This window comes from Chionomys nivalis, chromosome 12 (genome assembly GCF_950005125.1).
Source record: "Chionomys nivalis chromosome 12, mChiNiv1.1, whole genome shotgun sequence".
Taxonomy (NCBI): domain Eukaryota; kingdom Metazoa; phylum Chordata; class Mammalia; order Rodentia; family Cricetidae; genus Chionomys; species Chionomys nivalis.
In genome coordinates, this window is record NC_080097.1 from 15,762,839 (window position 1) to 15,788,568 (window position 25,730).

General features: G+C 39.9%; 1 protein-coding gene across 1 annotated transcript in view; it reads left to right on the forward strand.

Annotated features, from left to right (window-relative positions):
• The window catches only part of Obi1 (ORC ubiquitin ligase 1), a 44,540-nt gene that overhangs the window by 15,583 nt on the left and 3,227 nt on the right, over positions 1–25,730 (forward strand). The window contains exons 2-5 of the mRNA XM_057786883.1: positions 735–870; positions 1,980–2,071; positions 5,540–5,788; positions 9,305–9,393. Coding sequence (XP_057642866.1) covers positions 735–870; positions 1,980–2,071; positions 5,540–5,788; positions 9,305–9,393 — 566 coding nt within the window. The remainder of the gene's footprint in view (positions 1–734; positions 871–1,979; positions 2,072–5,539; positions 5,789–9,304; positions 9,394–25,730) is intronic.

Below are 25,730 nucleotides of genomic sequence, written 5' to 3' on the forward strand. Positions count from 1 at the left end.
TTTGGAAATCTGGAGTGCTTAAGAATTTTTACAAACAGAAGGATAAAATTAAAACATTCATGAACTTACTATAACCTGAATTTCCTATCCTGTGAAGAGGGGAGAGAAGAAAAAAGAAAGAATGGGAGTTATGTGGTAAGATAGGAAACAGGACTAGGGAGAGGGCCAGAGTTGGTCTTTTTATCGACCAGCTTGTGTGGGAACTGATCTGTTACCAAGACAACTCAGCTGCTCCCGAACTCATAATCACCTCTCTTAAAGGAGATTGTATTGGGGAATGAAGTCATGACAAACCACATCGATATCAAAGCAGATCTTTTTGTAATGTTTAGTAGGTTGTTGTTGATACTTGATGTTGTAGTGGAATGCACTGAAAAATTTAAGTGTCAGATTGATGGTCCTGCTATCCTATGATTCTAATAGAAAATAGGCTGAGGAATAAGGTCCCAGAGTTAATGAACAGAAAGCCTTTTCTCTTTTGACCATGAATGTTCGATACATAATAAGCATCTCAGAGTGAAGTTGCTTGGTCTCCATGAGCAGCGCTGTCAGCTAGCGTCTGTCATATGAGAAACCATGTGGTCAAAAGAAGCATGTTTTACCATCCTGTGTACTCTCTATCCCCCTGCTCAGCGTACTTGAAAGGAACAATTTGTTTGCTCTAAACATATCACATTGGGAATCCAGTTATAAAATTTGCTCTGTACTAAAAGTAATGTTTCTTTTTTTCAAAGGTCCGTCAACCTGTTGTATGCACCAACAACCATGTGTTTTGTTCCATTTGCATTGACTTGTGGTTGAAGAATAACAGCCAGTGTCCGGCTTGCAGAGTTCCTATCACTCCAGAAAATCCTTGCAGAGAGATTATTGGTGAGGGCTTATTTTTTTATGTGCGTAAGATAGATTTAAGATAATTTATAAACAGTGTTTGTTTGGGGAATAGTGATATGAAGTCTTCATTGTTACAGATCAACATTATATTGGGTTTATTGGCAATTTTATATAGTTTATGTAGTACAAAGGACCCTCAAGCCAAATGCAGCTTACATTAGAAGACTGCATGTGGATAGAAATACTAATATTTAAAGTCACAGGTGCTAAGAAGGGAAAATAAAAGGCTAGAGGCTGTTGGAAAGAAGGTGAGTAAGTCTGAGAAATTCTTGATGAGGTAGGTGATTTTTAGGTTTTGAGCCTCAAAGTGTGCTTTAGGAATGTTGGCTGAGTTGTGGTATGTAGCCTGTATAGAGGTGAGACAAAATTTAGTCAGATTGGAGACTCTGGTGCTGTTGAGGATAATGTGAAGCACATTTCAGTTTACTAAAGAAGAGGAACAATTTACCCCTAGAGTAAAAATAAAACACCAGTAGTCTCTCTGAATGTGTTACTTTCCTAGCCCCTGTTTGACACTCCTCTTGCCCCTCCTAATGTGGCACTAATTTTCTTTTTTTAACCTTAATTAATTTCACATTATCTTTGACTGGACCAGAGTCTCCAATCTGCATATCCAAATTTTGTTTCGGGAAAGTTATGTTGAAGTGCGATTAATAAAAATTCAGAGACAGATATTGGGGTTCAATCTGAAGACCAGAAAAACAAAGCAACCAGCCACTGTCTCTTACCTCGACCTCAGTCCGAAAATGGTGATCCTACCTTCAGGAAACCTCAGAATGAGACTGAGACTCAGGGCTGTCTCCTCCAGTCTTATTTTCCTCTCTAGTTCTGGGATTAAGGGCATGCACCACTACTGCCTGGTTTCTGTGGCAAGCTAGTGTGGCTACTGGGATTAAAAGTGTGTGTCATTGCTGCCTGGTCTGTAAGGCTGGCCAGTGTGTCTGTTTAACTTTGCTGACCATCAAACAAGCTTTATTAAAAATACAAATGAAATACCACTACATTATATAATGCAATATGAAAAAAAAAAAGGGTTCATTTTCATTTTGCTGAAACCAAACAAAAATAAGGATGTTTTTTCTTTCCAGGAGGAACAGGTGAAAGTGAACCTATGCTGAGCCCTATGGTCAGGAAGCACCTTCGGAGAACGAGACTTGAGCTCCTCCACAAAGAGTATGAGGTATCTAACACTGCTTTAATGCGACTCCAGCAGTGGACTTAAGGGAAACCGATCATAGCCCCACATGTCTGAGACCTGCATCCTATGAAGCCTTGCTCTTTGTATTTTCCCTCGGGTCTTTTTTGGTGTGGGGGGAGTGTTTGTCTTCAGAGAGTCTTGTAACCCTCGAGATGACACACGTTCACCTCCGTGCCTAGTCTGAAACCTTGAGTGCCAGTCTAAACATATGTGATAAGTTCTTCCTTTTCTGTTTTAAATAGAGAAATGCTTTTATTTAAGTAAAGGACGGATGACTAAGATTTCATAGAATAGGAAGAAATGGAAACATTTTCCTTTTTTCTTTTCCTTCTTTAAAATTATTTTTTAATTTGAGATTTTTATTTTATGTATGTGTTTTGTTTGCATGTATTCCTATGCACCACTTGAGTGCCGGGTGTCTGCGGCCAGGAGAAGGGGTTGGATCACCTGGTTCTGCCAGGTGTGTGCTGGGAATCAAGCCCAGGTCCTGGAGAAGAGCAGCAGTCCTCTTAGCTGCTGAGTCAGGTCTCTCTCCAGCCTCTTCTTTTTTAAAAGTGTGTATGTGTGTGTGTTTGCTAATTTGTACCTTTTCTGTTTATTTTATATTTGTTCCATTTTAAAAAAAAAGTGAGTGATTAAAGAAGCCCACTTAGGGAACTCAATTAATTTGTTACTGTCTGTAGAATCACTGACGATTATAAACATGCTGAATTCTGGTCCACATGTAAACATTATGCTTAAGTAAACTGATATATTAGCATCAGTGTGAAGTGTTATTTCTAATCTTCATCTAAAGGTAAATGAGCAGACTGGTTTACCATCAAGGTGGAATTTTTACAAGTGAATTCAATATACTTTTGATAGTAGACATTAAGATCTGTTGTCATTTTATCTTCATTAAAAGAGGAATGGAGATTTTATAATATACATATATATGTATATGCATGTATATATTATATTTGATCTAGTTTCATAGTTTCATATCCCCCCCTTTTTTCTTAGCAGTTGGAGAAAGGCTTCTTGTGGGGAGTAAGGAAAGACATGTGCAGCAGATACACAAAGAAAAATCCTCTGCAAGCAGAGGGGGCTTGTGAAGCTGAAAATTTAGTCTTTCTCGAGGGCTGGGTATTTTTTAAGACTCTGAAGGGTCTTTATCCCCTAATTTAGGCTTGGTCAATTTGAAGAAAGACAGAATGGCTGATTGGTATGCGACAAATATTTATACTGCTGTGTAAATATAGTATGATAGGAAGGTATCTTTAAATTAGACTCTGCACATGGAAACTATCTGACCTGCCTCAAACATTTTAATACACTGGAACATAAGTGATGGAATAAATGTTCATTCCGACATTTTCCCCATTTGTGAGTATTTCAATGAATGCTTGTTTACTCATTGTATTATTTACTTAAAGATTGCAGTTTCTTATGCTGGGTATGGTGGCACATCCCTTTAATTCCCGCTCTTGGTAGACAGAGGCAGGCAGATCTCTGCGCTATCGAGATCTGCCTAGTCTGCAGAGTGAGTTCAGGACAGCCAGGACTTAAAAGAGTGATGATTCTTAACCTTCCTAATGCTGTGGCCCTCTCTTACAGTTCCTCATGTTGTGGGGACCCCAACCATAAAATTATTTTATTGCTACAGCATGACTGCAGTTTGCTGCTGTTAGGAATTGTCATGTAGATACCTTGCATGCAGGATGTCTGGTACCTGACACCTGTGAAGGGCTGCTCAGCCCCAGGCTCAGAACCCTTGATACAGAGACCTTGTCTCCAAACAAACTAACAAAAAGTGGCTGGGGAAGGATGCAACTTCTTGTAGAATACTGTTAAATGTATGATTTACTAGTAAATAGTACTGGAACAAATCTAAAAGGCACTCTTCCATAATTAATAAATGTCATAGATATTAATTAGAGAGGTCATTGACTTAAGTCTATTTTCTCTTGCTTTAAAATCAGAACTCTTTAAACTGGCTTATGTTTCTACAAGCTAAAGTTAAGGCATACATGATGATGGAGAAAAAGAATAAGAAAGAGTGCCAGGGCGAGCAGAGCGCTCTCTCTCTCTCTCTCTCTCTCTCTCTCTCTCTCCCCCCCCCCCTTTCCTCTCTCTTTCTCTTTTTAAGTCCAGGAACCCATTCACTGATAACCTAGATATCAGCCTTAACCCATTCATGAGGGCCTGATGACCTAATCACCCCTCGATGTTCCCCCTTGTAATGTTGTCACAATGGCAGCTGCATTTCTGCAGGAGATTGGGAGGGACATTCAGACAAGCACTGACATTTGGAGTTTATTTTCTGTTAGAGCTTTTAACAGCCTCATGTAATTAAGATTTTATGCCCATTATAGCAGAATAAATGGTATTACACTGTGGCTACATTGGTCCATGAGAGTAGAGGGAGCAGAAATGGGGAACAGGGCTAGGACGAGTGGAGAACAGGGTTGGGATGACCATGGGTATGCCAGGGACAGGGACAGCCCTCCAGGAGACAGACTTAGGTGAGTCAGCTCAACTTTAGTCCATGGTAGAAGGAATATATAGGACTCGGGAGCCTGGGGACAGATCCTAGTTTGCGTTAGGTGGCATGCTTCTATCATAAGACTTCCTATGTGGCAGTAGGGTCCTATGGAAATGACTAGAGCATTTGCCTAATTGCCTTGTGAACAGCAGGGGAATAGCATTTGCAGGAACTGTCTCAGGGGTCGCCATTAAGGTAGGTCAGACATCCTGGGCCTAAAAAAGTCCTTCAGGTAAGAATAATAGAGGGCAGGACGCTTGCTGAGGGAGGGAGTCCTCTCTGTTGCCATGCTTAGAGAAAGCTGCCAGGCTGTGGTAGTCTGCAACCTCTGACCAGCAGAGCCTCCCAGCACTACACAGAAGAATCTACCCCCAAATGTTTGCCCTCACATTCAAGAACAACAGTAGTTCCAGAGCAGAGAAGCAGATATTTGGAATGGCTCTGAGTAACGGTTGAAGAGCCACTGCTGGGATTGATCTGGGATGCAAAGTGGAAAGATTTCATTCCTACTTTAGATATAGAAATAAAAATATAAACAAAATTTTGGCTATTTTGAACAATAGCTTTTAAATTTCTCTCTGTAAAGCAATTAAGATGCCTCAAATTTTCCGTCTGAATAGGAATCTACTTTGTTGTTGAAATTCATGTTTTTTCTTAATTTCTTGATGATATTTTAAACAAAATCAAAGAGTTGACATTTATAAAACCAGAGCTGTCTTTGATCAAATGTAAGTAGCTGGTATCAATTTTTATGAGAGACAAAATACTTTGAGAATTTAAACTGTTTCCTTATAAAACTGTTCTGATATATAAAGGGTCCATGTATGTATGAAAATTTGAGTATAATATTCAAGAACACATTGGCTCTGGCTTAGCATATACAAGCATTAGTTCATATCTGATCGTTGAATTCCGTACTCTTTCAGGATGAAATAGATTGTTTGCAGAAAGAAGTAGAAGAACTTAAAAGTAAAAATCTGAGCTTGGAGTCACAGATCAAGACTATTCTGGACCCTTTAACCTTGATGCAGGGCAGCCAAAACGAAGACAAACATCCAGCAGCAGATAATCAAAGTAAAACTGACCCAGAAACAGTAGTGGAATGGAAGAAAAAACTCAGAACAGCCAATGAAATCTACGAAAAAGTGAAAGATGATGTGGATAAGTTAAAAGAGGTAAGTTGTAGTCATGCGAACATCTGTGTTTGTTGTTTTTGAAGTTCTACAATAGTTTACGTACTTTCACAAATATACATAGCCATATCCTTGACTCACCATAGCTAATGTGGGAGAGCAGGACTAAAGCCTGAATGAGGTGTGGCTCCATGTGTGGCTGTAACTGGAGACCTGTAGTGCTTGTCTATGGGCGTGCTTCAGTTGAAAGGATGCGTTTCTGTCCCCCTCTCTTTGGTTTGCCTTAAGTTTTTAAGCTTACAGCAGTGACTGCTTTGTGGGCATTGAAACAAGCATATCCCATCTCCTGGCTTAGCGAAGAAACATTTATTGGCTTGTTTTTTGAGGCAAGAGCTCACTAGTCAAAGATTGCCTGAACTTGCTATGCAGCCCAGGCTGGCTTCACATTAACCGCCCTGCTGCTTCAGACTCCTAGTGTTAGGATTGCTGGTGTGTCTCCCTGCACCCAGCTGAACAAAAGATGTTAACCAGGTCCTTCTTAGCACTGCCATTCTCTGATGTTGAAAGCTGAATGTAAGTACATTCTGGAATTAGTTTACTGATTAGCTCCAGAGAAAGCCGTGAGCACCTGCTTTAGACCACTTCCGCAGGAGAGTAATGGGGCACATGGGCTGTCTGTCCATCCCACAAGATACAGAGGACATTAGTTGAGGGTGGGGAAGCAAACTAGGGATTTTTTAAGTCTAGAAAGGAGGTAAAGATGTGTGCCATTGACACTAGCACAGTGACAGGTATTCTGTTGCTTTCTGGAACAGAGAGCAGCCTTTAGCTTGACTTCAGGATTATCTGCCCTGCAGTACAGTAGTGGTAAATGGTGTGATTTTATAGCACTCGTTTCTACAACTGCCCTTTTAACCTATCTGCATTCCTTTAAAATGCTGTTCTTGTTCTGAATTATTGCGTCCCGAGCCACGAAATCATTAATGGACTCCTATGGTATTTTATAGAAGAGCCACTGCATGTCAGCTCTCATATCTTCAGCGAGGTAGTAGAGAAACATTTTCAGATTAGTCTCCATATACAAAACGAATGCGGTGCGATTCATAAAAGGCCAGTGAGAAAGGAATATGGAGACTGCTTTCAGAAAGAAGAGCTGCATCCATACCTCCCTGCATCTTTATGAGGGAAGTGTGTACTGTGTACTGCAGCCAGCCTTAGTGTATAAACATGTTACTTTAGTAACACGTTATCAGAATTAGTAAATGAACATGTTGTCAGAATTACTGTGTTATCAGAATTATTTGGGATATTCACTAAACCTGTTTGGGGTACCCAGTGAAAATATTAGGTAATAAATTACAAATGAGTAAGAAACGTGGACTACAGAGACAAAATGCAAATATGAAGTACAAATAATAATCTCAGTCAGATGCTGAAAAAAATGATTCGATGGAGTATGACTTGGTTTGAGCAAATGGATGTCTGATGCTGCCTGTATCCGTGAATTTGGAAACATGAGACCTTGTCACTCGCAGTCAGAGTTGAGAGTGCATAATAATCAAAGTCTTTGATATCCCCAGGTACTGTAAGTAGGCAGAACTCTACTGTTTATAACCTTTAGGTCCTTTTAATAGTTAGGAGCTATCCAGCCTATAACGAGAAGTATTAAAAAGCCACAGGGCTGGTGAGGGATTTTGAAACATAATATGATCCCAATATTAGGGGGTGGGGTAGGAAAGGAAGTCAGGTGAGTTCTAATTTAAGCTTCTTGTCATCATCAAAAAATATTCACTAAGTGCCTCCCTTTACGGTGCTGTGCTTGAAAGCTTAATTCATTGTTGGTGTATGAGGAAGTAAATGGCTTTCCTGTATCTTCAGGGGGTAATAATGGTGGTGTCTATCAGTCACTTAAAGAATTAACCCTCCAGCATCCTGGTTTGTGTGCATCCCTGAAGAAGGTGAGCAAGTGCTCAGAGCCTAAAATGAACTTGGTAACGTTTGAGTAGGGGTATAGGCTTCAAGTGAGTATTCTACACCTCCCTTACTTGTTATCGTTGAGATACAATTGTATTAAAGTAGGTAAGTAATACGTTCTGGAAGTTAGTCAGAAACTCTGACCAATGTTTTTATTATAGGTTTTCAAAATTCTTAGGTTTCCCTTTCTTTTTCCCTGACAGTAATTCTATGGTTTGTTAAATATGAGTATAAATGTTCTAGCCATAGCATTTTCTTGGCTGGGTTAGTAAGTTTGGTGACTAACGTATAGAATTTAATCTTCTCAGTGGCACACAAATGCAGTAACAAAAATTTAAATAAAGTGGCTTTTAAGAAAATTCTAAAGTCTAAGAGTGTGGTTTGTTTGTTTTACTCATTTGACTCTTTTGGTCTTTGGTCTTTTCCGGGAGCCCGCCACCTAGCTCCCAAATAAATCACACATGGAGGCTTATTCTTAGTTTTAAATGCAGGGCTTACGTTGGCTTGTTTTTAGCCAGCTTTTCTTATCTTAAATTATCCCATCTGTCGCTGGCTGTGTGGCTGGGTGCCTGGCCCCTGGTGTCTCCCTGTCCTATTCCTCCTTCTTCTCCTTCTATTTATTCTCTCTGTCTGCATCCCCACATATTCTTGCTCTTGCCTCACTATTGGCCATTCAGCTCTTTATTAGACCATCAGGTGGCTTAGACAGGCAAAGAATCACAGCTTCACAGAGTTAAACAAATGCAACATGAAAGAATGCGTTGTATCTTTGCATCATTAAACAAATGTTCCACAGCATAAACAAATGTAACACATTTTAAAATAATATTCTACAACATAAGAGCATGAATTTTATTTTATTTTATCTTTTTTAAGCTCTTGTGATACTGAACTTCTGGCTTCCTTCTTTTCTTTTGTGTCAGCCTATGCATTCCAGATGAGCTACTGCATGATTTTAGTAAGTTTTAGGTATTAAACAAACAAAGAAAAAAAAAAGTCATTCTTAAAGGACTTTTTTCTTCCATATGTATGTCAAGATACAATTGGTGGAATTTACTAGGAAATATTGCCCAAATTTTAAGGATATCGGGTTGAAAGACAGAATAAGAAAGATCTGTTAAAGAAAGAAAGTCAGTAGATTACTTGGGTTAGATTTATCACTAGAGAAGTGTTAAATAGTAACAAAGAAACTAGTCTCATGGTTTAAGAATTAACTCTTTAGCATTAGTTTGTAAATCCCTGTGTATGATGTAATCTTGTCTTGTTTAGAATATTCAATTATGGTAAAATGAAAAAAGAAACATATTTACTATTAGTGTGGTCCCTTAGTAGCTTTGAGCTAGCTAACACAACTTCATTTCCCTGAGCATAGGATTTAGAAAGTGCTAGGGGAATGTAGATTTTAAATACCTAGTTGTATTCGCAGTTTCAAGTTATTCCCACTGGTGATTTTACGTTTCTGAGGACTGTGTCTAGTATTCAGTTTGCTGATATTGCTGTAAGAATACAGATGGCTCATGTCATCATTTTTACAAGGTACTTTTGTGTTAGCTTATGTTTAATTATTTTTAACTCTTCTTTCAGGCAAATAAAAAATTGAAGTTGGAAAATGGTGGCCTGCTGAGGGAGAATTTACGACTGAAGGCTGAAGTTGACAACAGATCTCCCCAAAAGTAGGTATCTCACAGAGCAAAGTCTCTGCTTGCCAGTGCTTTTAGCTGACTCTGTAATGTCTTGTCCTTTCTGTTTGACTCATCATTTAGAAAAGTTGAATGTTTCTGAGTGTCAAGTTCAAGTCTTAGCTTTAGTTGAGGCTAATTGAGAGGAAAGGATTTCATTCTAAAATGAATGTATAAGATGTATAAGAATGTATAAGATGTACAAGAATATTGTTTTATATTCCCCAAGACAAATGAAGCTTTACTTGGTTTTACATCTAACTATTTAGTAGTACTAATGAATATTAATCTTAAAACAGTCCCCTTTAGCTGTTTTCTGACTATATAATCTTGATAACGGTTGATTGTCCATGTAAGGCACTCTCTACCTGAATCAAAAAGCTGTGGCATAGGTGATAAGTGAGAGGTGGCGGCAGAGGGGTAACTCCCTTGTTATCTGATCTGCTCAGTAGGGAGAGGTAGCCGTAGCATTTGAACTCAGGTGTACCACCTCAGAATCTGAGCACTTCGCAGTTGCAGGAAATAAAGTGGAGTGTCTGAACTACAAATTTGAAACTGTAATGAAGTGAATTGACTCCTTCTTTTATGATGCTGGAGACTTCACCCTGTTAGAAGTCCTAAGTTTTGACCTGCTTAGCGTTTTGATTTGTCTATTCAAAGCGGTAAGGAAGAACTAGGAGTTAAGGGGAAGATGGAAAAGAGATGAGAACTTTTGGAGTCCTCACTCCCCAACCTACCCATCCACAGGAGGAAACAGGCAAATGAGAAGGCAGTATGGATGCCAAGGTGTGCAGTCTCTTTGCAGGATGTATGTCAGGATGCCACCATTTCTTTGCTTCTGACCACTAGACTTATTTACTTATTGTAAGAAGACAAAAGTAAATGATGGACGTATACCCTACCAGAGAAGAAATAGCTCTTGTTGGATGCAATATGGTTTAGGAAATGGTGGAAGTAAATCCTGATTACACAACCAGTGCTGACAAAGGTAGAACTTTTACTCTTAGATGTTCCCTTCTCTCGTGCTCTCTAAGCCCTGCTCTTCCTTCTTGTCAGATAATGTCTTACTGACAAATTAGTGAAATAACCTGAGAAAGTCTTGCTTTTATGTGGGCTCGAATCCCTGTTATTGGCAGCGCGCCCTGCCAGTCACAGTAATGCTTATCCATTAGTCGTTTCCCACAGCGTGCTGAATGGAAGCTATTTTGTTTGTAGCTTTTATTTCTTGAAAAGTTGCCCACCAGATTTCAAGTTTAATGCCAGCCACAAAAATGTATGCTTTTAAATATCCATGGCTTCTACCAAATAAATAACTGGAGAATCTCACCTGAGGAAAACTGGCCTCCATCCACTTGTAAACAAGCAGTCCCACATCTGAATCTAGCCTTCCTGTAGCATTTGCAGTCTCTAACGTGCATGCCTTCTCTCCGTGGGAAGGGAATAGTTTCATTTGGACACTGATTTGAGCTGACCCCTATTCCAGATCAATTTGCAAAGCATTGAGGTATTAAATGCATTGTATGTGATTTATAGCCTTGTTTACTCTGCATCAGTAAACCCTGGAGGGATTCAGGGACAGGCTGATCACAGCTGAAAATGCCCAGATATGGTTCATGACAGAGTACTTATGTTTATGTAGAAAAGAATATGAAATTCCAAGAATTTAAAAGTAAATACAAACATACAAAAGTCACCCATTCATTTCCTTCTCTGCATAGGAAGTGCCTTGTCTAGTAGTCAAGTGTAAAGGAATAATTCTTACACAGTAACATGATATTATTCTCTGATACAGCCCTCAGTTTGAGCAGACTATTCTCTAAGTCACCCAGAAGAATGCACTTTAGACACCTGAGTAGAAAAGAATTAGGAAGGTGTATTAGTCACCTCGGGCTTCCAGAACAAAATGCATACACAGTTTGACTTAAATAATAGATTTATTGTTTCACAGGGGCTGAAGGTTGAGAACAAGGTTTGGCAGGTTCGTTTCTCGTGTGGCTCTTTCTGACTTACTGACAGCAACCTTCTTACCATTGCTTCAAATAGTAAATAGGGGACAACGCAAGGGTTTTGTTTTGTTTAATCTCTCTTCTCTTTTAAGAACACTATTCTATAGGCTTAGGCTTCACCCTTGTGTCCCAATTTAATGTTATTACCTCTTGAAGACCTTGTTTCCAAATATAAGCATACTGAGACAGAGGTCTTCACATAGTCTGTGACTGACTCTCCATATGGAAAACAAGGGGAACTTGAGTGTTTACGTTCATTTCATGTGAAATCAGAGTCTGAGTTATCATTTGTTTTTCTTGCTTATCTTTCTGTTCTGTCCTTGATCCTCTATGACATCTAATCTTGAAGTGCACTGGACATTTTTCCATCCTTGACTTGAACATCAGTGTCCTCTTGAGCACGTGGATTCTCCCAGGGCTCAATCACCCACACTGACGTGTAAGAAATCCATTGTTTCTAAGTGGGTGTTCAGAAAAGGAGTCTTTTTTCCTCCTTAGCAGTTCCCTTCTGAGTGCATTCTGTTGGGAGAGCAGCTGTTTGCTATGTAGTGGGCAGTGGGTGCCTTTAACCCACCAGTTGGGTATCCCAGCAAGCTCAACACTATAGCCGAACAAGAAATAGTTAATGTTTTCTTTTTATTTAATTTTAGAGGAGCAGCTTTGAACTATGGAGAATATATATTCTGTCAATCCCTGCCATTGACTAGGCGCTTCTGCTGATCTATCAACAGTCTTGACTTTGCCTTCTTGACTCATAGCACAACTAAATTTATATTTTGTATAATTGTTTCATGACTTTCTTCTGTTTGAACAAAACTACAGTTTTATATTTACTACATTTATAGAATTTTAACTGTGTCCTGGTTTTAATACATGTTGGTTGAGTAAATGGAAAGAAAAACGCATAGCCCTGATACTACTAAGTATCATGGTTATTTAAGAAAATGTTTATCTTGGACTTTGGGGCAGTTATAACAAAATGCCTATATACTGTATGATTTAAAAATCATAAACATTTATTTCTTACAGTTGTGGAGCCTGGGAAGTACAACACCAAGGTGCGGGCAAGCTCAGGCTTCGATGCTGGTCCATTCTCTATTCATAAATAGCTGTCTTTTTGTTGTGTCTTCATGTGGGAAAGAGGACAAGAACATCCTTGGACTCTTTATGCTGGTACTAATGGCATTCAAGAACTAAAGGCCTCCAAGTGGCCCTTTCATCAAATAGCATTACAACACCCAACCCTTCTCCAGTCGTGGACATACATCATGTTAGTGCTCAAGAAATAGTGGCTTCCTTCTCAAAATCACCAGGAAAGTCAACTATGTAGTTTTTATATCATTACATTATAATCACCATGCCCACCTTCCCTTTAGGGAAAGTTAAAGTTCTCTGACAGTAAGAACCACGTCATTTTAGTAGAAAACAAGGGCACTAGAAAGGAAGAGATACACTCTTGGATTATAGCCTGACATTCCTTACTTTCTTACTACATTTGTGTCTCTTGAACCGTTTTGTCTGCTGTGACTTTAATAATCAGCTACCAGTGTGTCTGACTGTCTAGAAACAAAGATACAACATTGGCCTCACTTCCTTTCCTGTACTGCAGACTCATACTTACATTTTCTACTCCTGTCAGCACAAAGCATGGTGGTTAAGGTCTTAGTTCCAGAGACAGACTGCCTGAATCCAGTTTTCTGTGCTCCCACTCTGTCCCTGTGTTCTCTGCATAATTCATTTTCTGCTACACTCAGAAATTGTCTATAGTACAGACTAAATCAAGTGGCTGGCTTAAATTTCCTATTGAAACTGTACAGTATTTTCCAAAAATGAAATCCAGACTCTGCATACGCTCCTCTGTCCTGCCATCTTCCTTCTCCATGTTCCCAGCTGCCCTCCTTCAGCTTTCCTGGCCTTCTGTTTATAGAGCATGCAGGGCTGGCGTCCTCTGCTTGGAATGCTCTGCTTCCTGATCTTTGTTAGCTGCCGCTGTCAATCAGCAGTCACATTTCCTGACCATGTTGTTGAGACCAGCCCCTGCCTTCATTGCTTTCCATTGCCTTACCCATTTCTTGTCAGACCAGAAGAAAATCGTATAGGGAAGCGTTCAAATATGTTGATGCTTGAACTCTCTAGGACTGAACACTAGCTACTGTGAAATGGGCCAATGAAACTTACCTACCATAAAGGTTATGCTCGAGGTTAAGCAATTAAAGTTTTGAATGTACTTATAGCAGAGTACATAGTTATACTCAGTCAGTCTGACAGCATGCTCAATTTAGTCTTTCATTTTCTTAAATTACCGTGTTCAGTTCATTGTTCTTCAATTCTGAACTCTTAATTCAAAAGACTAAGAATGTTGCACCCTATATCTTTTACGTCCAGGACTCTTAAACCTCTTAAGCACCTGGTAAGTATTGGTTAAATAAACAAGTTAACAGTAGATAACATTAAGCACATTGTTTAGCTTCCTTGTATTTTTTCTTGGCTTGTTTTCTTTCTGTTCTAGTCATGTGAAATTTCTCCCTGGGCTCACATATTTGCCTTTATCCTGCTGTACTTGCATACCTTGGCTCACACCTTCTTCCTTGCCTTCCCTCGTCCAGTATTATTATTATTATTTTATTATTATTATTATTATTATTAGGTAATGACTACCCATTCTTTAAAATCCAGCCCAGTATTACTATTTGTGAGGACACCCACAATTTCTCTAGGCCAAGTTGTGCCATGCCTCCCTTTTGTTTTGATTATTCAGATACTCATTAAAGTGCTATCAGTCCTGCTGCGGGATCAGCATTAGAACTTAGTGACGACTTACTCTGCCAGCCCAAGGGCACTTAGATGTATTTGCAAATGCATGTACATATGTTTACACAATATGAATATATATCTGGTGTGCATATGTAGCTTTCTGTTCTGGGACTGACAGAAGGAAGCTGTCCATTCACTCTGCTCCATCACCACTTAGAGTAAACTAAGCAGGTGGGAAGATGTTTAAGTTTTTTCTGTACTCAAATATGTGTGAGAGTTTTAAGATAGCAGGACATCAGAGATTAGCATTTTCTCCAGATGAAGAGATCTTCAAGTGAACGGAGATTTCCGGAAGATTCTCTAAGGTATGACAGAAATTGGAAGTTTGAGAGGAAACCATAGGAGGTGGAGGTGTGTAAGAGATTCTCCAGTCCTGGATTTCTTGTCTGAGTCTCTGTGTAAGCTGGATTATTTAGCTCTGTTCTGGCTCTATGCTGTGGCTCAGTTCTAATTCCTGAGTCTGCTTTTCCTCAAGGACCACATGCCAGTCCACTCCCTTTTTAGCCACTGCTCACCTGGCTGGCTAGAGTTGCTCTTCCTCCTTGACCTACTCATTCCAGCATCTTTTTTCCCCTCCAGATTCTGCTCTGACAAACACAATGATTCCTGGTATTTGACCCCAGCCTGATCTGGTGACTGATTCTGTTCTGCCCTTTGGTTTTCCCAGAAGGAGAACTTGTAGACTGTCAGGGGAAGCATGATGATACCCTGGGGCCAGATTGTGACAGCAGCTAGTGCTCAAGCCCTTGGGCTGGGTGCCTGAGGGGCCCTTCTCAGGATAGACAGCTAATTGGTGATAGGCACTTACTGCAGTTTTCTGTAGCCTTGTCTTTATTGTGTTGATAGTATATTTTAGGTGCTGGCAGTGTGGTTGTCAGAGAGATTATAATGAACTTTTGAGAATAGGAAGGATGGTTTCTACTTACCTTGTAGTCCTTCTTATAGCCCTCTGAGCATACACTAGTCCTCAATAACTCATCTGAATAATTACAGAGTAGCCAGATCACAGTTCTTTGTTTTATTCTTACTGTTCCTTATACAGAGAGAAGGAACAGAAAAAGAATGAGCAGATTTAGCTAAAGTGAAAAAAAATGCATATATCATTACTTGTCTGGGGAGTTTTCAATGACTTAGTACTCATCAGTAGTGTTTTCTACTACTGAGATTTTGTTATGATTACTATGCTTTGAAAATATGCCTGTTTTTATTCTGTAAATATAAAAAGATATAAAATGGTTTTTTCCATGAATGATTATTATCATGCAAACTTCAAGGGCAATCCTTTCCTAAATTTTTTCCCAAAAAATGAGATTTATCTCACATTAAAATGGATCTGTATCGCTGATAGCATAGAGAGAATAGTGCTTGCTGGGTGCTAGGGTGTGGGAAAGGTGATTCACTAGTTAGAGTTTCTAAGCAAAGGACCAGAGACCAAGTCTCTCACCAGTAGTAAAAGAAAGGAAAAAAGCTAGCAAAAAACACAGTCTGTAGTTGCCATTGTGACCCTAAGTGACCTTGTGTGGGCCCATGCTTTGCTAGAGACTTGCCTTCAAAGGGATTAGCGTGTCTCTCTTCACAGATGTGGCCCAACGTATAGGTAATTTCTCATGAGAATGTCAGCAGTGTAACCCTTTAAGTCTAAGTGCATGGTTAGTTTAAAATGGTGTTGCTGTTGTTTTCAACCCTGTTCTCTATTTGAAAGCTTGCCAAGTAGATTCTATCTTGCTATTGTTTTGAGAGAGGGTCTCTCTGTGCCTCCTAGATGGCCTCAAACCTGGAATCCTGTGTTAGCTTCTGTCTGGTTGGTGTTACAGGCACTGCCACTACACCCAGCTGCTAACTGGTGTTTGAAACATTACTTTGGGAAAGTGGAAGGAAGAGGGATTTACAGTGATCTCTGTCTCGTTCCTCTGCCAGCAGATACCCAGGAAGAGGGATTTACAGTGATCTCTGTCTCGCTCCTCTGCCAGCAGATACCCAGTGCACTGTGCTGCTGCTCCCGGTGTCACCATCAGTGCCGACAGTAGTCGCTGTGTTCGCTAAATATGTGTTCCCAGTTACTCTTGGGAAGTTAGAGATAAAAGTGTGCTTTCCTTTTTATATTTTATTCTTTGAATGGTGTGCCAAGGCACAGAAATCGTTTGTCTCGGGTTTTTAGAAGATGTGTTTTCTTTGTCCTTCGATATACCTCCATAGATGACATTTTTACAAAGGTATTGTGTGACTAAGATTGTCATAGACAGTACTTTTTGATTGGAAATTCTTTGGGAGTTTATGGAACTAAGTGCTTAATTTTACAAAGAGAAAATTCTGAGGAATCGTTTTCAGAAACATATCTCAGTAATGTGGCCAGCTGGGAGCATGGCTCAGTGGTATAGAATTTGCCTATTGTATTTGAGAAGCTCAGTTTCTAAATCCAAGAATGGGTGGGGCTTAGAATCAATTTTCTTTGTAGTGTGTAGATTGAATATTTCTACTGCATCCTGCCAAAACACATACAGTGATAAAATAGACATGGAAGATGTACAGCACAAGCCATAGAAGGCTGAAGCATTTGAGTCTTCTTTCCCACCAAATGTAATTTGGAGTTGCTTTAGCTCAGCTCTCCCCTTTCCTCTTTATCTGAAATTCCCCCCTCTGCCTCGCTTTGGACCCTCTGTGCTCACAAACAAGGCAGGACCCCTAGCTAATCTTTCCTGTGCGTCCCATTCCCATCAGACTCAGAGTCTTGATAGGTTCATTATGCAGGCTACTCAATCACGTTATGCCTAATCAAAGTTTTTTTCCAAGTCAGGGAATTTCGTAGTTGGTAGATTAAGTATACTGAAGTAGAGTATAATGAAGAAGAGGAAAGAAAATTACAACAAAGAAAATACTTCTGCCAACATGCCTATAATGAAAGATTGAAAGAGGTGGAGGGACCTTGAATTTAAGGCCAGCCTCACCAATATAAGGAGCCCCTGTCTTAAAAGAAAAGAAAACAAACTCTGTACTTAAACTTACATACAAAGGCAACTCTGTGATAGATTTTTTTTTTCTTTTTTTCATTTCCTTTTTTCCTTTTTGTTTTTGTTTTTGAGATAGGGTTTCTCTGTTCTCTTTGTAGTACTGGTTGTCCTAGAACTCACTCTGTAGACCAGGTTGGCCTCGAACTCACAGAGATCTGCTTACTTCTGCTTCCCAAGTGCTGGTATTAAATAATAAGTAATAGTTATAAGTATGGATGTTTTGCTTGCATGTGTGTCAGTGCACCACATTGCATGCAGTGTCCTCAGCAACCAGAAGAGAGAGCAAGCAAGTACTCATAGCTTCCGAGTCATCTTTTCAGTGCCTAGGCCATTTTTTATTATAGTAATTGTGGTTGTTCTTAAATACAAAATCTTAAGTCATGGGTCAACTATTTTCATTTTGGTAGTCTTTATTCTGCATAGTAGTTTACAAAATAAGTAAGCAAGCTGCCTTAATAATCACTGGGGAAAAGTCACTGTTGTCTTATGGGCTTTAATTTTTTTATGCTGATAGTAAGATATAATGTTTTGACAAAAAAAGTTAAAATCCATAGGAACAATTGTGAATTTTCTCCAGTGATGACTAAGACAACTTGCCTACTCATTTTATGAATAACTATACAGTATAAGCCAAATAAGTCCTTCCCATGTTGTTTTGGTCATGTTGTTTATTACATGGATGGGAAGAGAACTGGCAGAGTGAGCTAACCTCTTTTGATACAAGGATAAGTTATCATACTCCTATGTCTGCATAAACTTCACCATTTTATTCTCTCTGCCCTCAGTGTAGTGACATTCCCGTGCTCTAAAATGAAAGGTTTTTTCCTCCTTACTTGTCATTTCTTTTGGGTATCCTCACCCTCTTCGCCTCAGTAACCATCCTCACCTCTATAATGAGTTTCCTGCGTTAAGCTCTGCTGGCGTGTGTAGTGTCTCCTGGACAGATGAGCAGGATGGCGTTCTCACAGTCCGCTTGGGTCAGAGTTTACTTTCTTGTGTTAATTCTGGTCAGTGTTGTGTGTGTCTCCATTTTTGTTGAGCGGTTCTGTCTTCTGTTTGTCTGCTTCTCTGAAGTGCCTTGTGAAGTGTTTCTCTGGGAGGAAGGGAGGGAGGGAGGGAGGGAGAGAGGGAGGGAGGGAGGGAGGGAGGGAGGGAGGGAAGGAAGGAGGGAAGGAGGGAGGGAGGGAGGGAGGGAGGGAGGGAGGGAGGGAGGGAGGGAGGGAGGGAGGGAGCAGCATAACTAGTTTGCTGCCTGTGTCCTCACTGCATAGCTCGTGCACATTGCCCGATCCTTGGGGGCTTGAAAGAGGTGGCCTGACTGGGCACTGATTGTGTATTTTTTGTATTTGTGTGTGTGAACTGGAGAGCTAGAAGTTGGAGGCTTTATGTAATGAAATTACAGTTAATAAAATGTGATAACTACAATTTGAGCCATGTTAGGAGACTAGTGTTATTTAACTGAGCTAGGGTAATGTGTGCTTATTGGAATCATGTTAAGCAAAGATATCAGTACTGAAAACTTTTAAAATTATTTATTTGTTTGTTTATTGGTTTTTCAAAACAGAGTTTCTCTGCAAACCAGTCCTGGCTGTCCTGGAACTCACTCTGTAGAGCAGGCTAGCCTCATACTCACAGAGATCCTCCTGCATCTGCCTCCCGAGTGCTGGAATTAAAGGTGTGCATCACCACCACCTAGCTAAAACTCTTTTTTAATACCTGGTTTTGTTTAGGATACATTTCTACTAGTAGAAATTTGTGTAAGATTTGTGTAATATTTAATGTCACCCTTCTGTGGCTCATTTTCATTGTTTGGATAGGTACAGCCCCCATAGACTGATATGTTTGATGCTTGGCACATAGGGAGTGGCACTGTTAGGTGTGCTCTTGTTGGAGTAAGTGTGGCCTTGTTGAAGGAAGTGTGTTACTGTGGAAACAGTCTGTGACGTCTCATATGCTCAAGCTGCCCTGTAAGGAACACAGTTGCTTCTGCTGTAGAACTCAACTCCTCCAGCGAAGATAGTGGAATAAACCTCTGAAACTGTAAGCCTGCCCCCACATAAATGTTTCCCTTTGTAAAATTTGCCATGGTCATGGTGTCTCTTCACACAGTAGAAAACCTAAGATACTCATGGATTTTAAAATATTAAATTGTAAGAATATTATATATTTGTCTTATGGAGTAAGATAGCACTTAGCAATATAGAAATCTTAGAATAATGGGACAACCCGTCAACAATTTACATGTTTCTTAAGAATAGGGTTCAATATTAACATAATGATTTCCAGTGATAAACAGCCATGACAGACTGCTAGCAATGCAGTACATACTGGAATGGTAAAGGAAATATTAAAATTGGAAAAACAATAGCAAAAGAAAAAAAAGATTAAAGATGGCAGTAAACATATGGTCACAACCCTAAAGAGAGAGCTAACTGGCTACAGAGGCATGTAGGGTGCTTCTTAGCTTCCCTTCTAGCCCAGGATAGTTTGGTGTCTTTTTTCTTTTCCTTTTTGCCATATTTACTTATTTATTTTGTGTGAGTGTGTATGTATGCTATGAGGGTTTGATGCTTGCATCCCATGTGCTGCATGTTTTAGAAAAGCTTGCTAGAATTATCTCTCTTTCACCATGTGTGTTTCTAAGATTGAACTCAGGTCACCATCAGGCATTGCACAAGCACCTTTACCTGCTGAATCCTCCTGCCGGCCCGGGAAATACTTATCTCTAAGCAGATAACCAGAAAATGAAGGTTCAAAGCACTTAACACACCAGGTCTTTAAAATTTTTGCCTAGCAACTAGCCATAAGGAGCCATACTAGGGAACAGGTTATCAGCGTTCATGTAGCTTTAACCTGAAGACACCATTCCCTAAACACTGTCACGTGTTACTTTTGTGGTTTGGCCTCCTCAGTGCTTCAGCATAAGCTTCAGCTCCAAAGACAAGCGTTCCTTGTTATGCCAAGATTCTGGATCATAGAAACTTAGGGTTCCTCTTACACTTGTTATCAACTAGATGGCGAGACAACAGTTTGGCCAGAGTTGAGAAGGTATTCCAGAGCTCTACAATGACATTTAACAGCACAGTAGAGCCATCTGCAGAAAACTGGGCATGCCATAGTCAGTTATAAAGAGCGTTTGAAAGGGAGGATCATCAGATTCTGCCATCTACTGTCAGGACAACCTGCACGCCCTTCTTGAGGTGTTTGCAGTTAGTTGAGCAGGGACTCTGGGCCTGCTATTATTTTGTCTCTTTTCCAGAGTCATGTGGATTTTAAAATAAGCGTCTTGAAATAGACTTTGATATGTAACTTAATACTTAATAGCACTGAAATTTGTCAGAGAGGCTAGGGCACAAAAACCAGTCCAGACTCCAAGTGCTTTCATTTTGTTTTGGCTACCTCAGTTAGTACGTAAGGAAAAAGCAGGAAGTCAAAGATTCTGCTCCCTCCCGCAAGCAAGGTGATGCCTGGTGTGTGCCTAGCCTGATGACTGATTCCCATACGTTAGGAGAAGGCAAATGGATTTTCCAGAATGCCATGCTCAAGGGTGGTCAGCAGGTAAAGGCATCTGCTGCCAAGCCTTCCAGCCTGAGTGGAGGAGAGAACTGCCTCTGCCTTTTGTCCTCTGACTCCCATATTCATGCTGTGGGGGAAGCACATGTGCACACATGCGCTCATGTGGGCGCACACACACAAAATAAGAATATGATCAAGTCTTTGAGGAAGAACCTTTCTGGAGTTGGTAGTCTTGCCAATCCCCTGTGCTTATTGTATTTAGTTATTTAATTGGGGTTATAAATGAGAAAGGCAAAAGTTTCTCAACTAGCTAATTGTATACATACTGAAACTTTGTTAGTTCTTTAGACGTTAGGTTCTAATAATTGATTTTGCCTCGTTTGTTTTCTTCTGGCCCCTTTGAAACACATTTTGTTCCTTCTTTACGAGACGTTGTGGAGAAACAGTAGTCCTATGAACTCTGTTGTTACAGATGTTCTTACTGGAGTTGTGTCTGCTGTGAGATAGTGTCTTTTATGTAGAACACGGAAGATGCACCCCCAAGATCTCAGCAGTATGGTTGCCTGAACAAGACTTAATGAATGGACACCACCAATGTAATTGCCAACACAAAAGAACTAGTTCTCACAGGACTTTTTTCTAGAAGAATAAAAACTACAAGCAATTGAAGACTACGTGGAGAGGGAGAATTGGTCCTTTCCAGGAACCAGCCTGTAGATTAGCTGATCCAGAGAGGTCAGCCCTAACCACTTGAGAACACTGAGTGACTTCAGAAGGTTTATTTATAAATCTACACACATATAACTGAAAGATAAGAGGCCATGGATTTGAGAAATTGGGGTGCATATGAGGGGGAAGAGGAAGAATGACATATACTTGTATATGAAATTCTCAATAAATATTTTTTAAAGGAAAGATAAATGTTCAAAAGAAAAAGGTCAAATTAATGCGACTTTCATTCCTCAGTATTCTAGTAGGGTCAGGAACAGGCTTTTGTCTCTGTATCCTTTTTCTCTCATCCAGGACATATACTTCAGTTAGCATTGGCAGGCTGAAAAATCCTGTAAGCATCTCTAGAGTCTGGCAAAGATGTGTCTCCAGAGTCAGTTCCCAAACTGTTCGCAGTGTTTCTCTGGCATAATGAAGCCTTTGGCCATCACTGCTACTTTGAAAATCAAAGCTTTTTGGTCTCTAATGGAATGTTTATAAAAATGCACCAATTTGAAATTTGCTCAGGAAAAGGAAGTAATGTTAAATGATACTTAGAAATCCCTCTTGTCTTGGCATTGCTTCATTTAATGTTATGTACTCTGGAAATATCGGGAATTAGTAGGAATAAAAGAGTATTAAAACCAAAAGATAAATAAGCCCTTATGTCCATTGTCTTATTTTGTGGAAGTATGCCATTATATGTGCTGCTTCGGTGTTCTTTCTGTGTGATAGCTTACCTTTGGCCAAATTCAATAAAAGTGTGCTGGAATCACTAAACTTTCTTGGCCCCTGTGTCACACTCATCTCGTCTGCGTGTTTGACTCAGGTGAAAGGAACACTCTCTCTAGCAGCTGTAAGAATGCTAAGCCTGTAATTAAAAAGCTGTGCTGAAAAAGTCCACAGTAAAAGGCGACATGCCACTCCATTGCTTTCTGTGTTGCAATAAAAAAAAAAGTCACATGTGTGAAATATATTTAGTGTGGTAATATGGTGACTATTATGTTTACACATAAAAGGACAAGAGGATTTAGCTTAATTCATCCTGTGGTGTTAGCTCTGCCTTAATGAACTAATGTAGCTTAAAGTAGGAAGCTGATATTTTTTGAGATGTTTATCAAAGGACTGCTGTTTACCAGGGATTCTTCTAAGAGTCTAGCAGTAAATGTAGACCAAGAGGTCCCTTGTCCCCCGGCACATCGGAGCCAAGAGACAAATCAGTTCCCGTGGTTTTGACTATACATTTCTGTTAGTTTGCCCATTAGCATGGTTAGGAAATTCCCATCACTCAGTATTATGTTTGTGAATTGTTAAAATGGAACTTTGGGGTTCTGAAATCTTTGACCTTTTAGAAAACAGCCTTTTTCAATGAGTTGTGCTTTGCCTGTCTTCTTTTCTTTTCTTTCTTTTTTTTTTTTTTTTGCGGGGGGGGAGTGGGAGGGCTTCTTGTGAGTCTTTTTTAAACTTTTTATTATTTTTGTCTTTCAAATCATGCATCCCAGTCCCACCCATCTCCTGTCTCCTTGCATCCATCCTCTGCCCCTACAACCCCCTCCTCTGCCCCTACAACCTCCTCCCTAATAAAATAAAATTTAAGAGAAAAATCAGGGGAGGGGGAAAAAGAAAGGGAAAATCTCATCATGGAAGCTGCAGTAAGTCACACAGTAAACCCCTGTATCCACACATCTTTACATGCAGGCCTTGATGGTTTGAGACCCCTCATCTATGTCATAGACACTGGATCCTCCCTGGTACTCTTCCTGGACGTCAACTCATAGCTCTGGTACTGGACCTGGGCAGTTGCAGGGTTGGTCAGCTGCCAGCTCTCCCCTGTCTTCACCACCACCATGGTGAGCTCTCCAGCATTGCCCTAGCTAGTTCATCCCTTGCAGCAGTGAGCCAGTTCTCCCACTTTCACGTGCCTGTCCTTAATATACGTTCAGATGGGGCACTTCGGCTTTTCCTCTCCAAAATACAATACAAAAAATATGACTAGGCGTATCACTGACTTCATCTCAGAATCTTTATACTTCTTTTAGAAATATAACTAAGTGGGGGTAGGGAGATGGCCTCTCACTGCACAAGCATGGGCATCTGAGTGTGGATTCCCGGCACACATCACAAGCTGTGCGTGCACATATACAGCTGTTGGAAGCCGGGGCAAGAGGACCACTGGAGCTTGTTGACAGTCTAGCGAGAATATAACATGTTCTGGGTTCAGTGAGAGGCCCAGTCTCAGCCAGTATGGCAGAAAGGGAGAGGGGGCACTCGGCACATGTACATATACGTGTTTGTACCACACACCTATCCATTTGGGAGCATTCCTTACTTGTTACTAGTTCCCAGTGGCATCCTTTGGTAGCATCTGATGTGCTTTCTAGTGGCATTATTTGATTTTAAATCATCTGGTCATTTTTATGTGAGGATCTCTGTGTACAAAGTCTGTACTTAAAAGTCAATCTCTGTGAGTAAATGTAAGGCTGTCACTTTAGCTCTTTGCATTAAATAAACATGCTACACAGTTTTTCCATTTAAAACCATGCAGGTTGGTTATGCCAGAATAGTTTTAATCAGGAACTCACAACATGTTTGCAGAACGTACTCCATAGTCTTTCTAAAGTTCTCTTGCCTATCTCCAGCTCTGCCCTGCACTATATTTAGAAGCCAAAATATTTTTTTAACAAAGAAAATCTTCTGTTGTTGCTTAACCAAATGCTCATAGTAGCAAACTTTGTCTTAAGACAAAGAGGTCTGCTCCTTTAGTTTCTGTTTTTATTATGTCTCTTGTTTTTGTCTTGCATTTTAGAAGTTGAAGGCAATGTGCTCTGGGAGTTGAGTTAATTGCAGTGAGCAGATCAATATTCAGCAATCGCATCTTTTAAAGCTCTTTCTATCCTGAGATGTGATGATTCTATATTTACCTTTGCTCTTGCTTTTTTCTGTCAGTAGCGAGAGAACAGAGATGTCAGTGCTGTGCTGGAGAGAAGTTGGGCCAGGGCTTAGGAGATAGGGGACAGGCACTGAGTGGCTGTGCAGAACGGGTGACTGACTACAAGGTACAATCGCTCTTGGTTCCTTGTGCTTTTTCATACGTTTTAGTGCAGATACATTTCTTTTGTTGTAATTAGTTTTTAACTAAGAAGAAAGGGAAGAAAAAGATAGCAGTTTTTAGAAGATACCTTCTCAAATACCTTCCTACAAACAGCTCTCAGATTCTTGCAGGTGGGTTATATGGAAGTTGTCAGGAAGAAGCTGAAAGAAGTTAAGGATTTTTCATGGTCTCATGTGCAGGTAGTTTTATGTGCGAGTTCTCCCCATCATCAAATAGAATTAATCTCAGCATTTCATGTGTTTCTCAACTGGAGTAGTCTGTGTCTCTAGCCCCAGATGTACCCCAACCTGTACTAGCTGCTAAAATTGTTTTCTCAACTCAACCCAGTACCCATCCTTGACAGAATAATGGAAAATAGATAAAACTGGGTAAAGAGTGAATGTTTGATGTTCTTTCTAGTAATTCTCAAATATTCCCTTTCAAAAAGTATAAAAAATGTTTTTATGCGTAGTATATTGGAACCACAAGTACTGACTTTGTATTTCAAAGTTGGAAGAAATGAGATTGATGTCCTGTACAGTTGTAAAATGCCGAAACTAAGGAGAGCTGAAATGAATTAAAGCCTCGTGCTGAGAAAGGGCAGGAAAAAGCTTCACATCAACAGTGACTGTAATTGAAAGGGTCCAAATAAGTATTTAAAACCTCCCCTCCTGAGACATCCAGGATTTCTGAATTTCAAATTGACATTTTATGTTTGACAAGGTGACATTGTATAAGAAATGTATTGTAAAACACTGCTGTACGATAGGAAAATGATTGAATGTAAATATTTCAAGATGTGGACCACTGTTCAAATGTTATCATAAATCTTTGCCATTGTTTTAGGGGATAACTCTTCATGCATATGTGAGCTGGATTGATAGCTAGCTCTTGGAAAGGAAATCATCGGCGGGTTTCTGCCTTTGTCTCAAATGCTAGTCTGACTTTACCACTAAAATGTCATATTAGACTTGTTCTGTTCTGTGCTTGATACTGCGCACTATGTAAGTGCAATCACTTTTTGGAGGTGTTACACTGGCATTGCTTTTGTCCTGTTCAGTCTGAATACATGATGACTACACTGTTACATGACTGGAACCCCACTGTTATGTGGGCTGGGACAGTTTGTATTTAAATTTTGCATTAAAAACAATCCGAGCTATGTCATTAACACCATCCTTCTCTTTT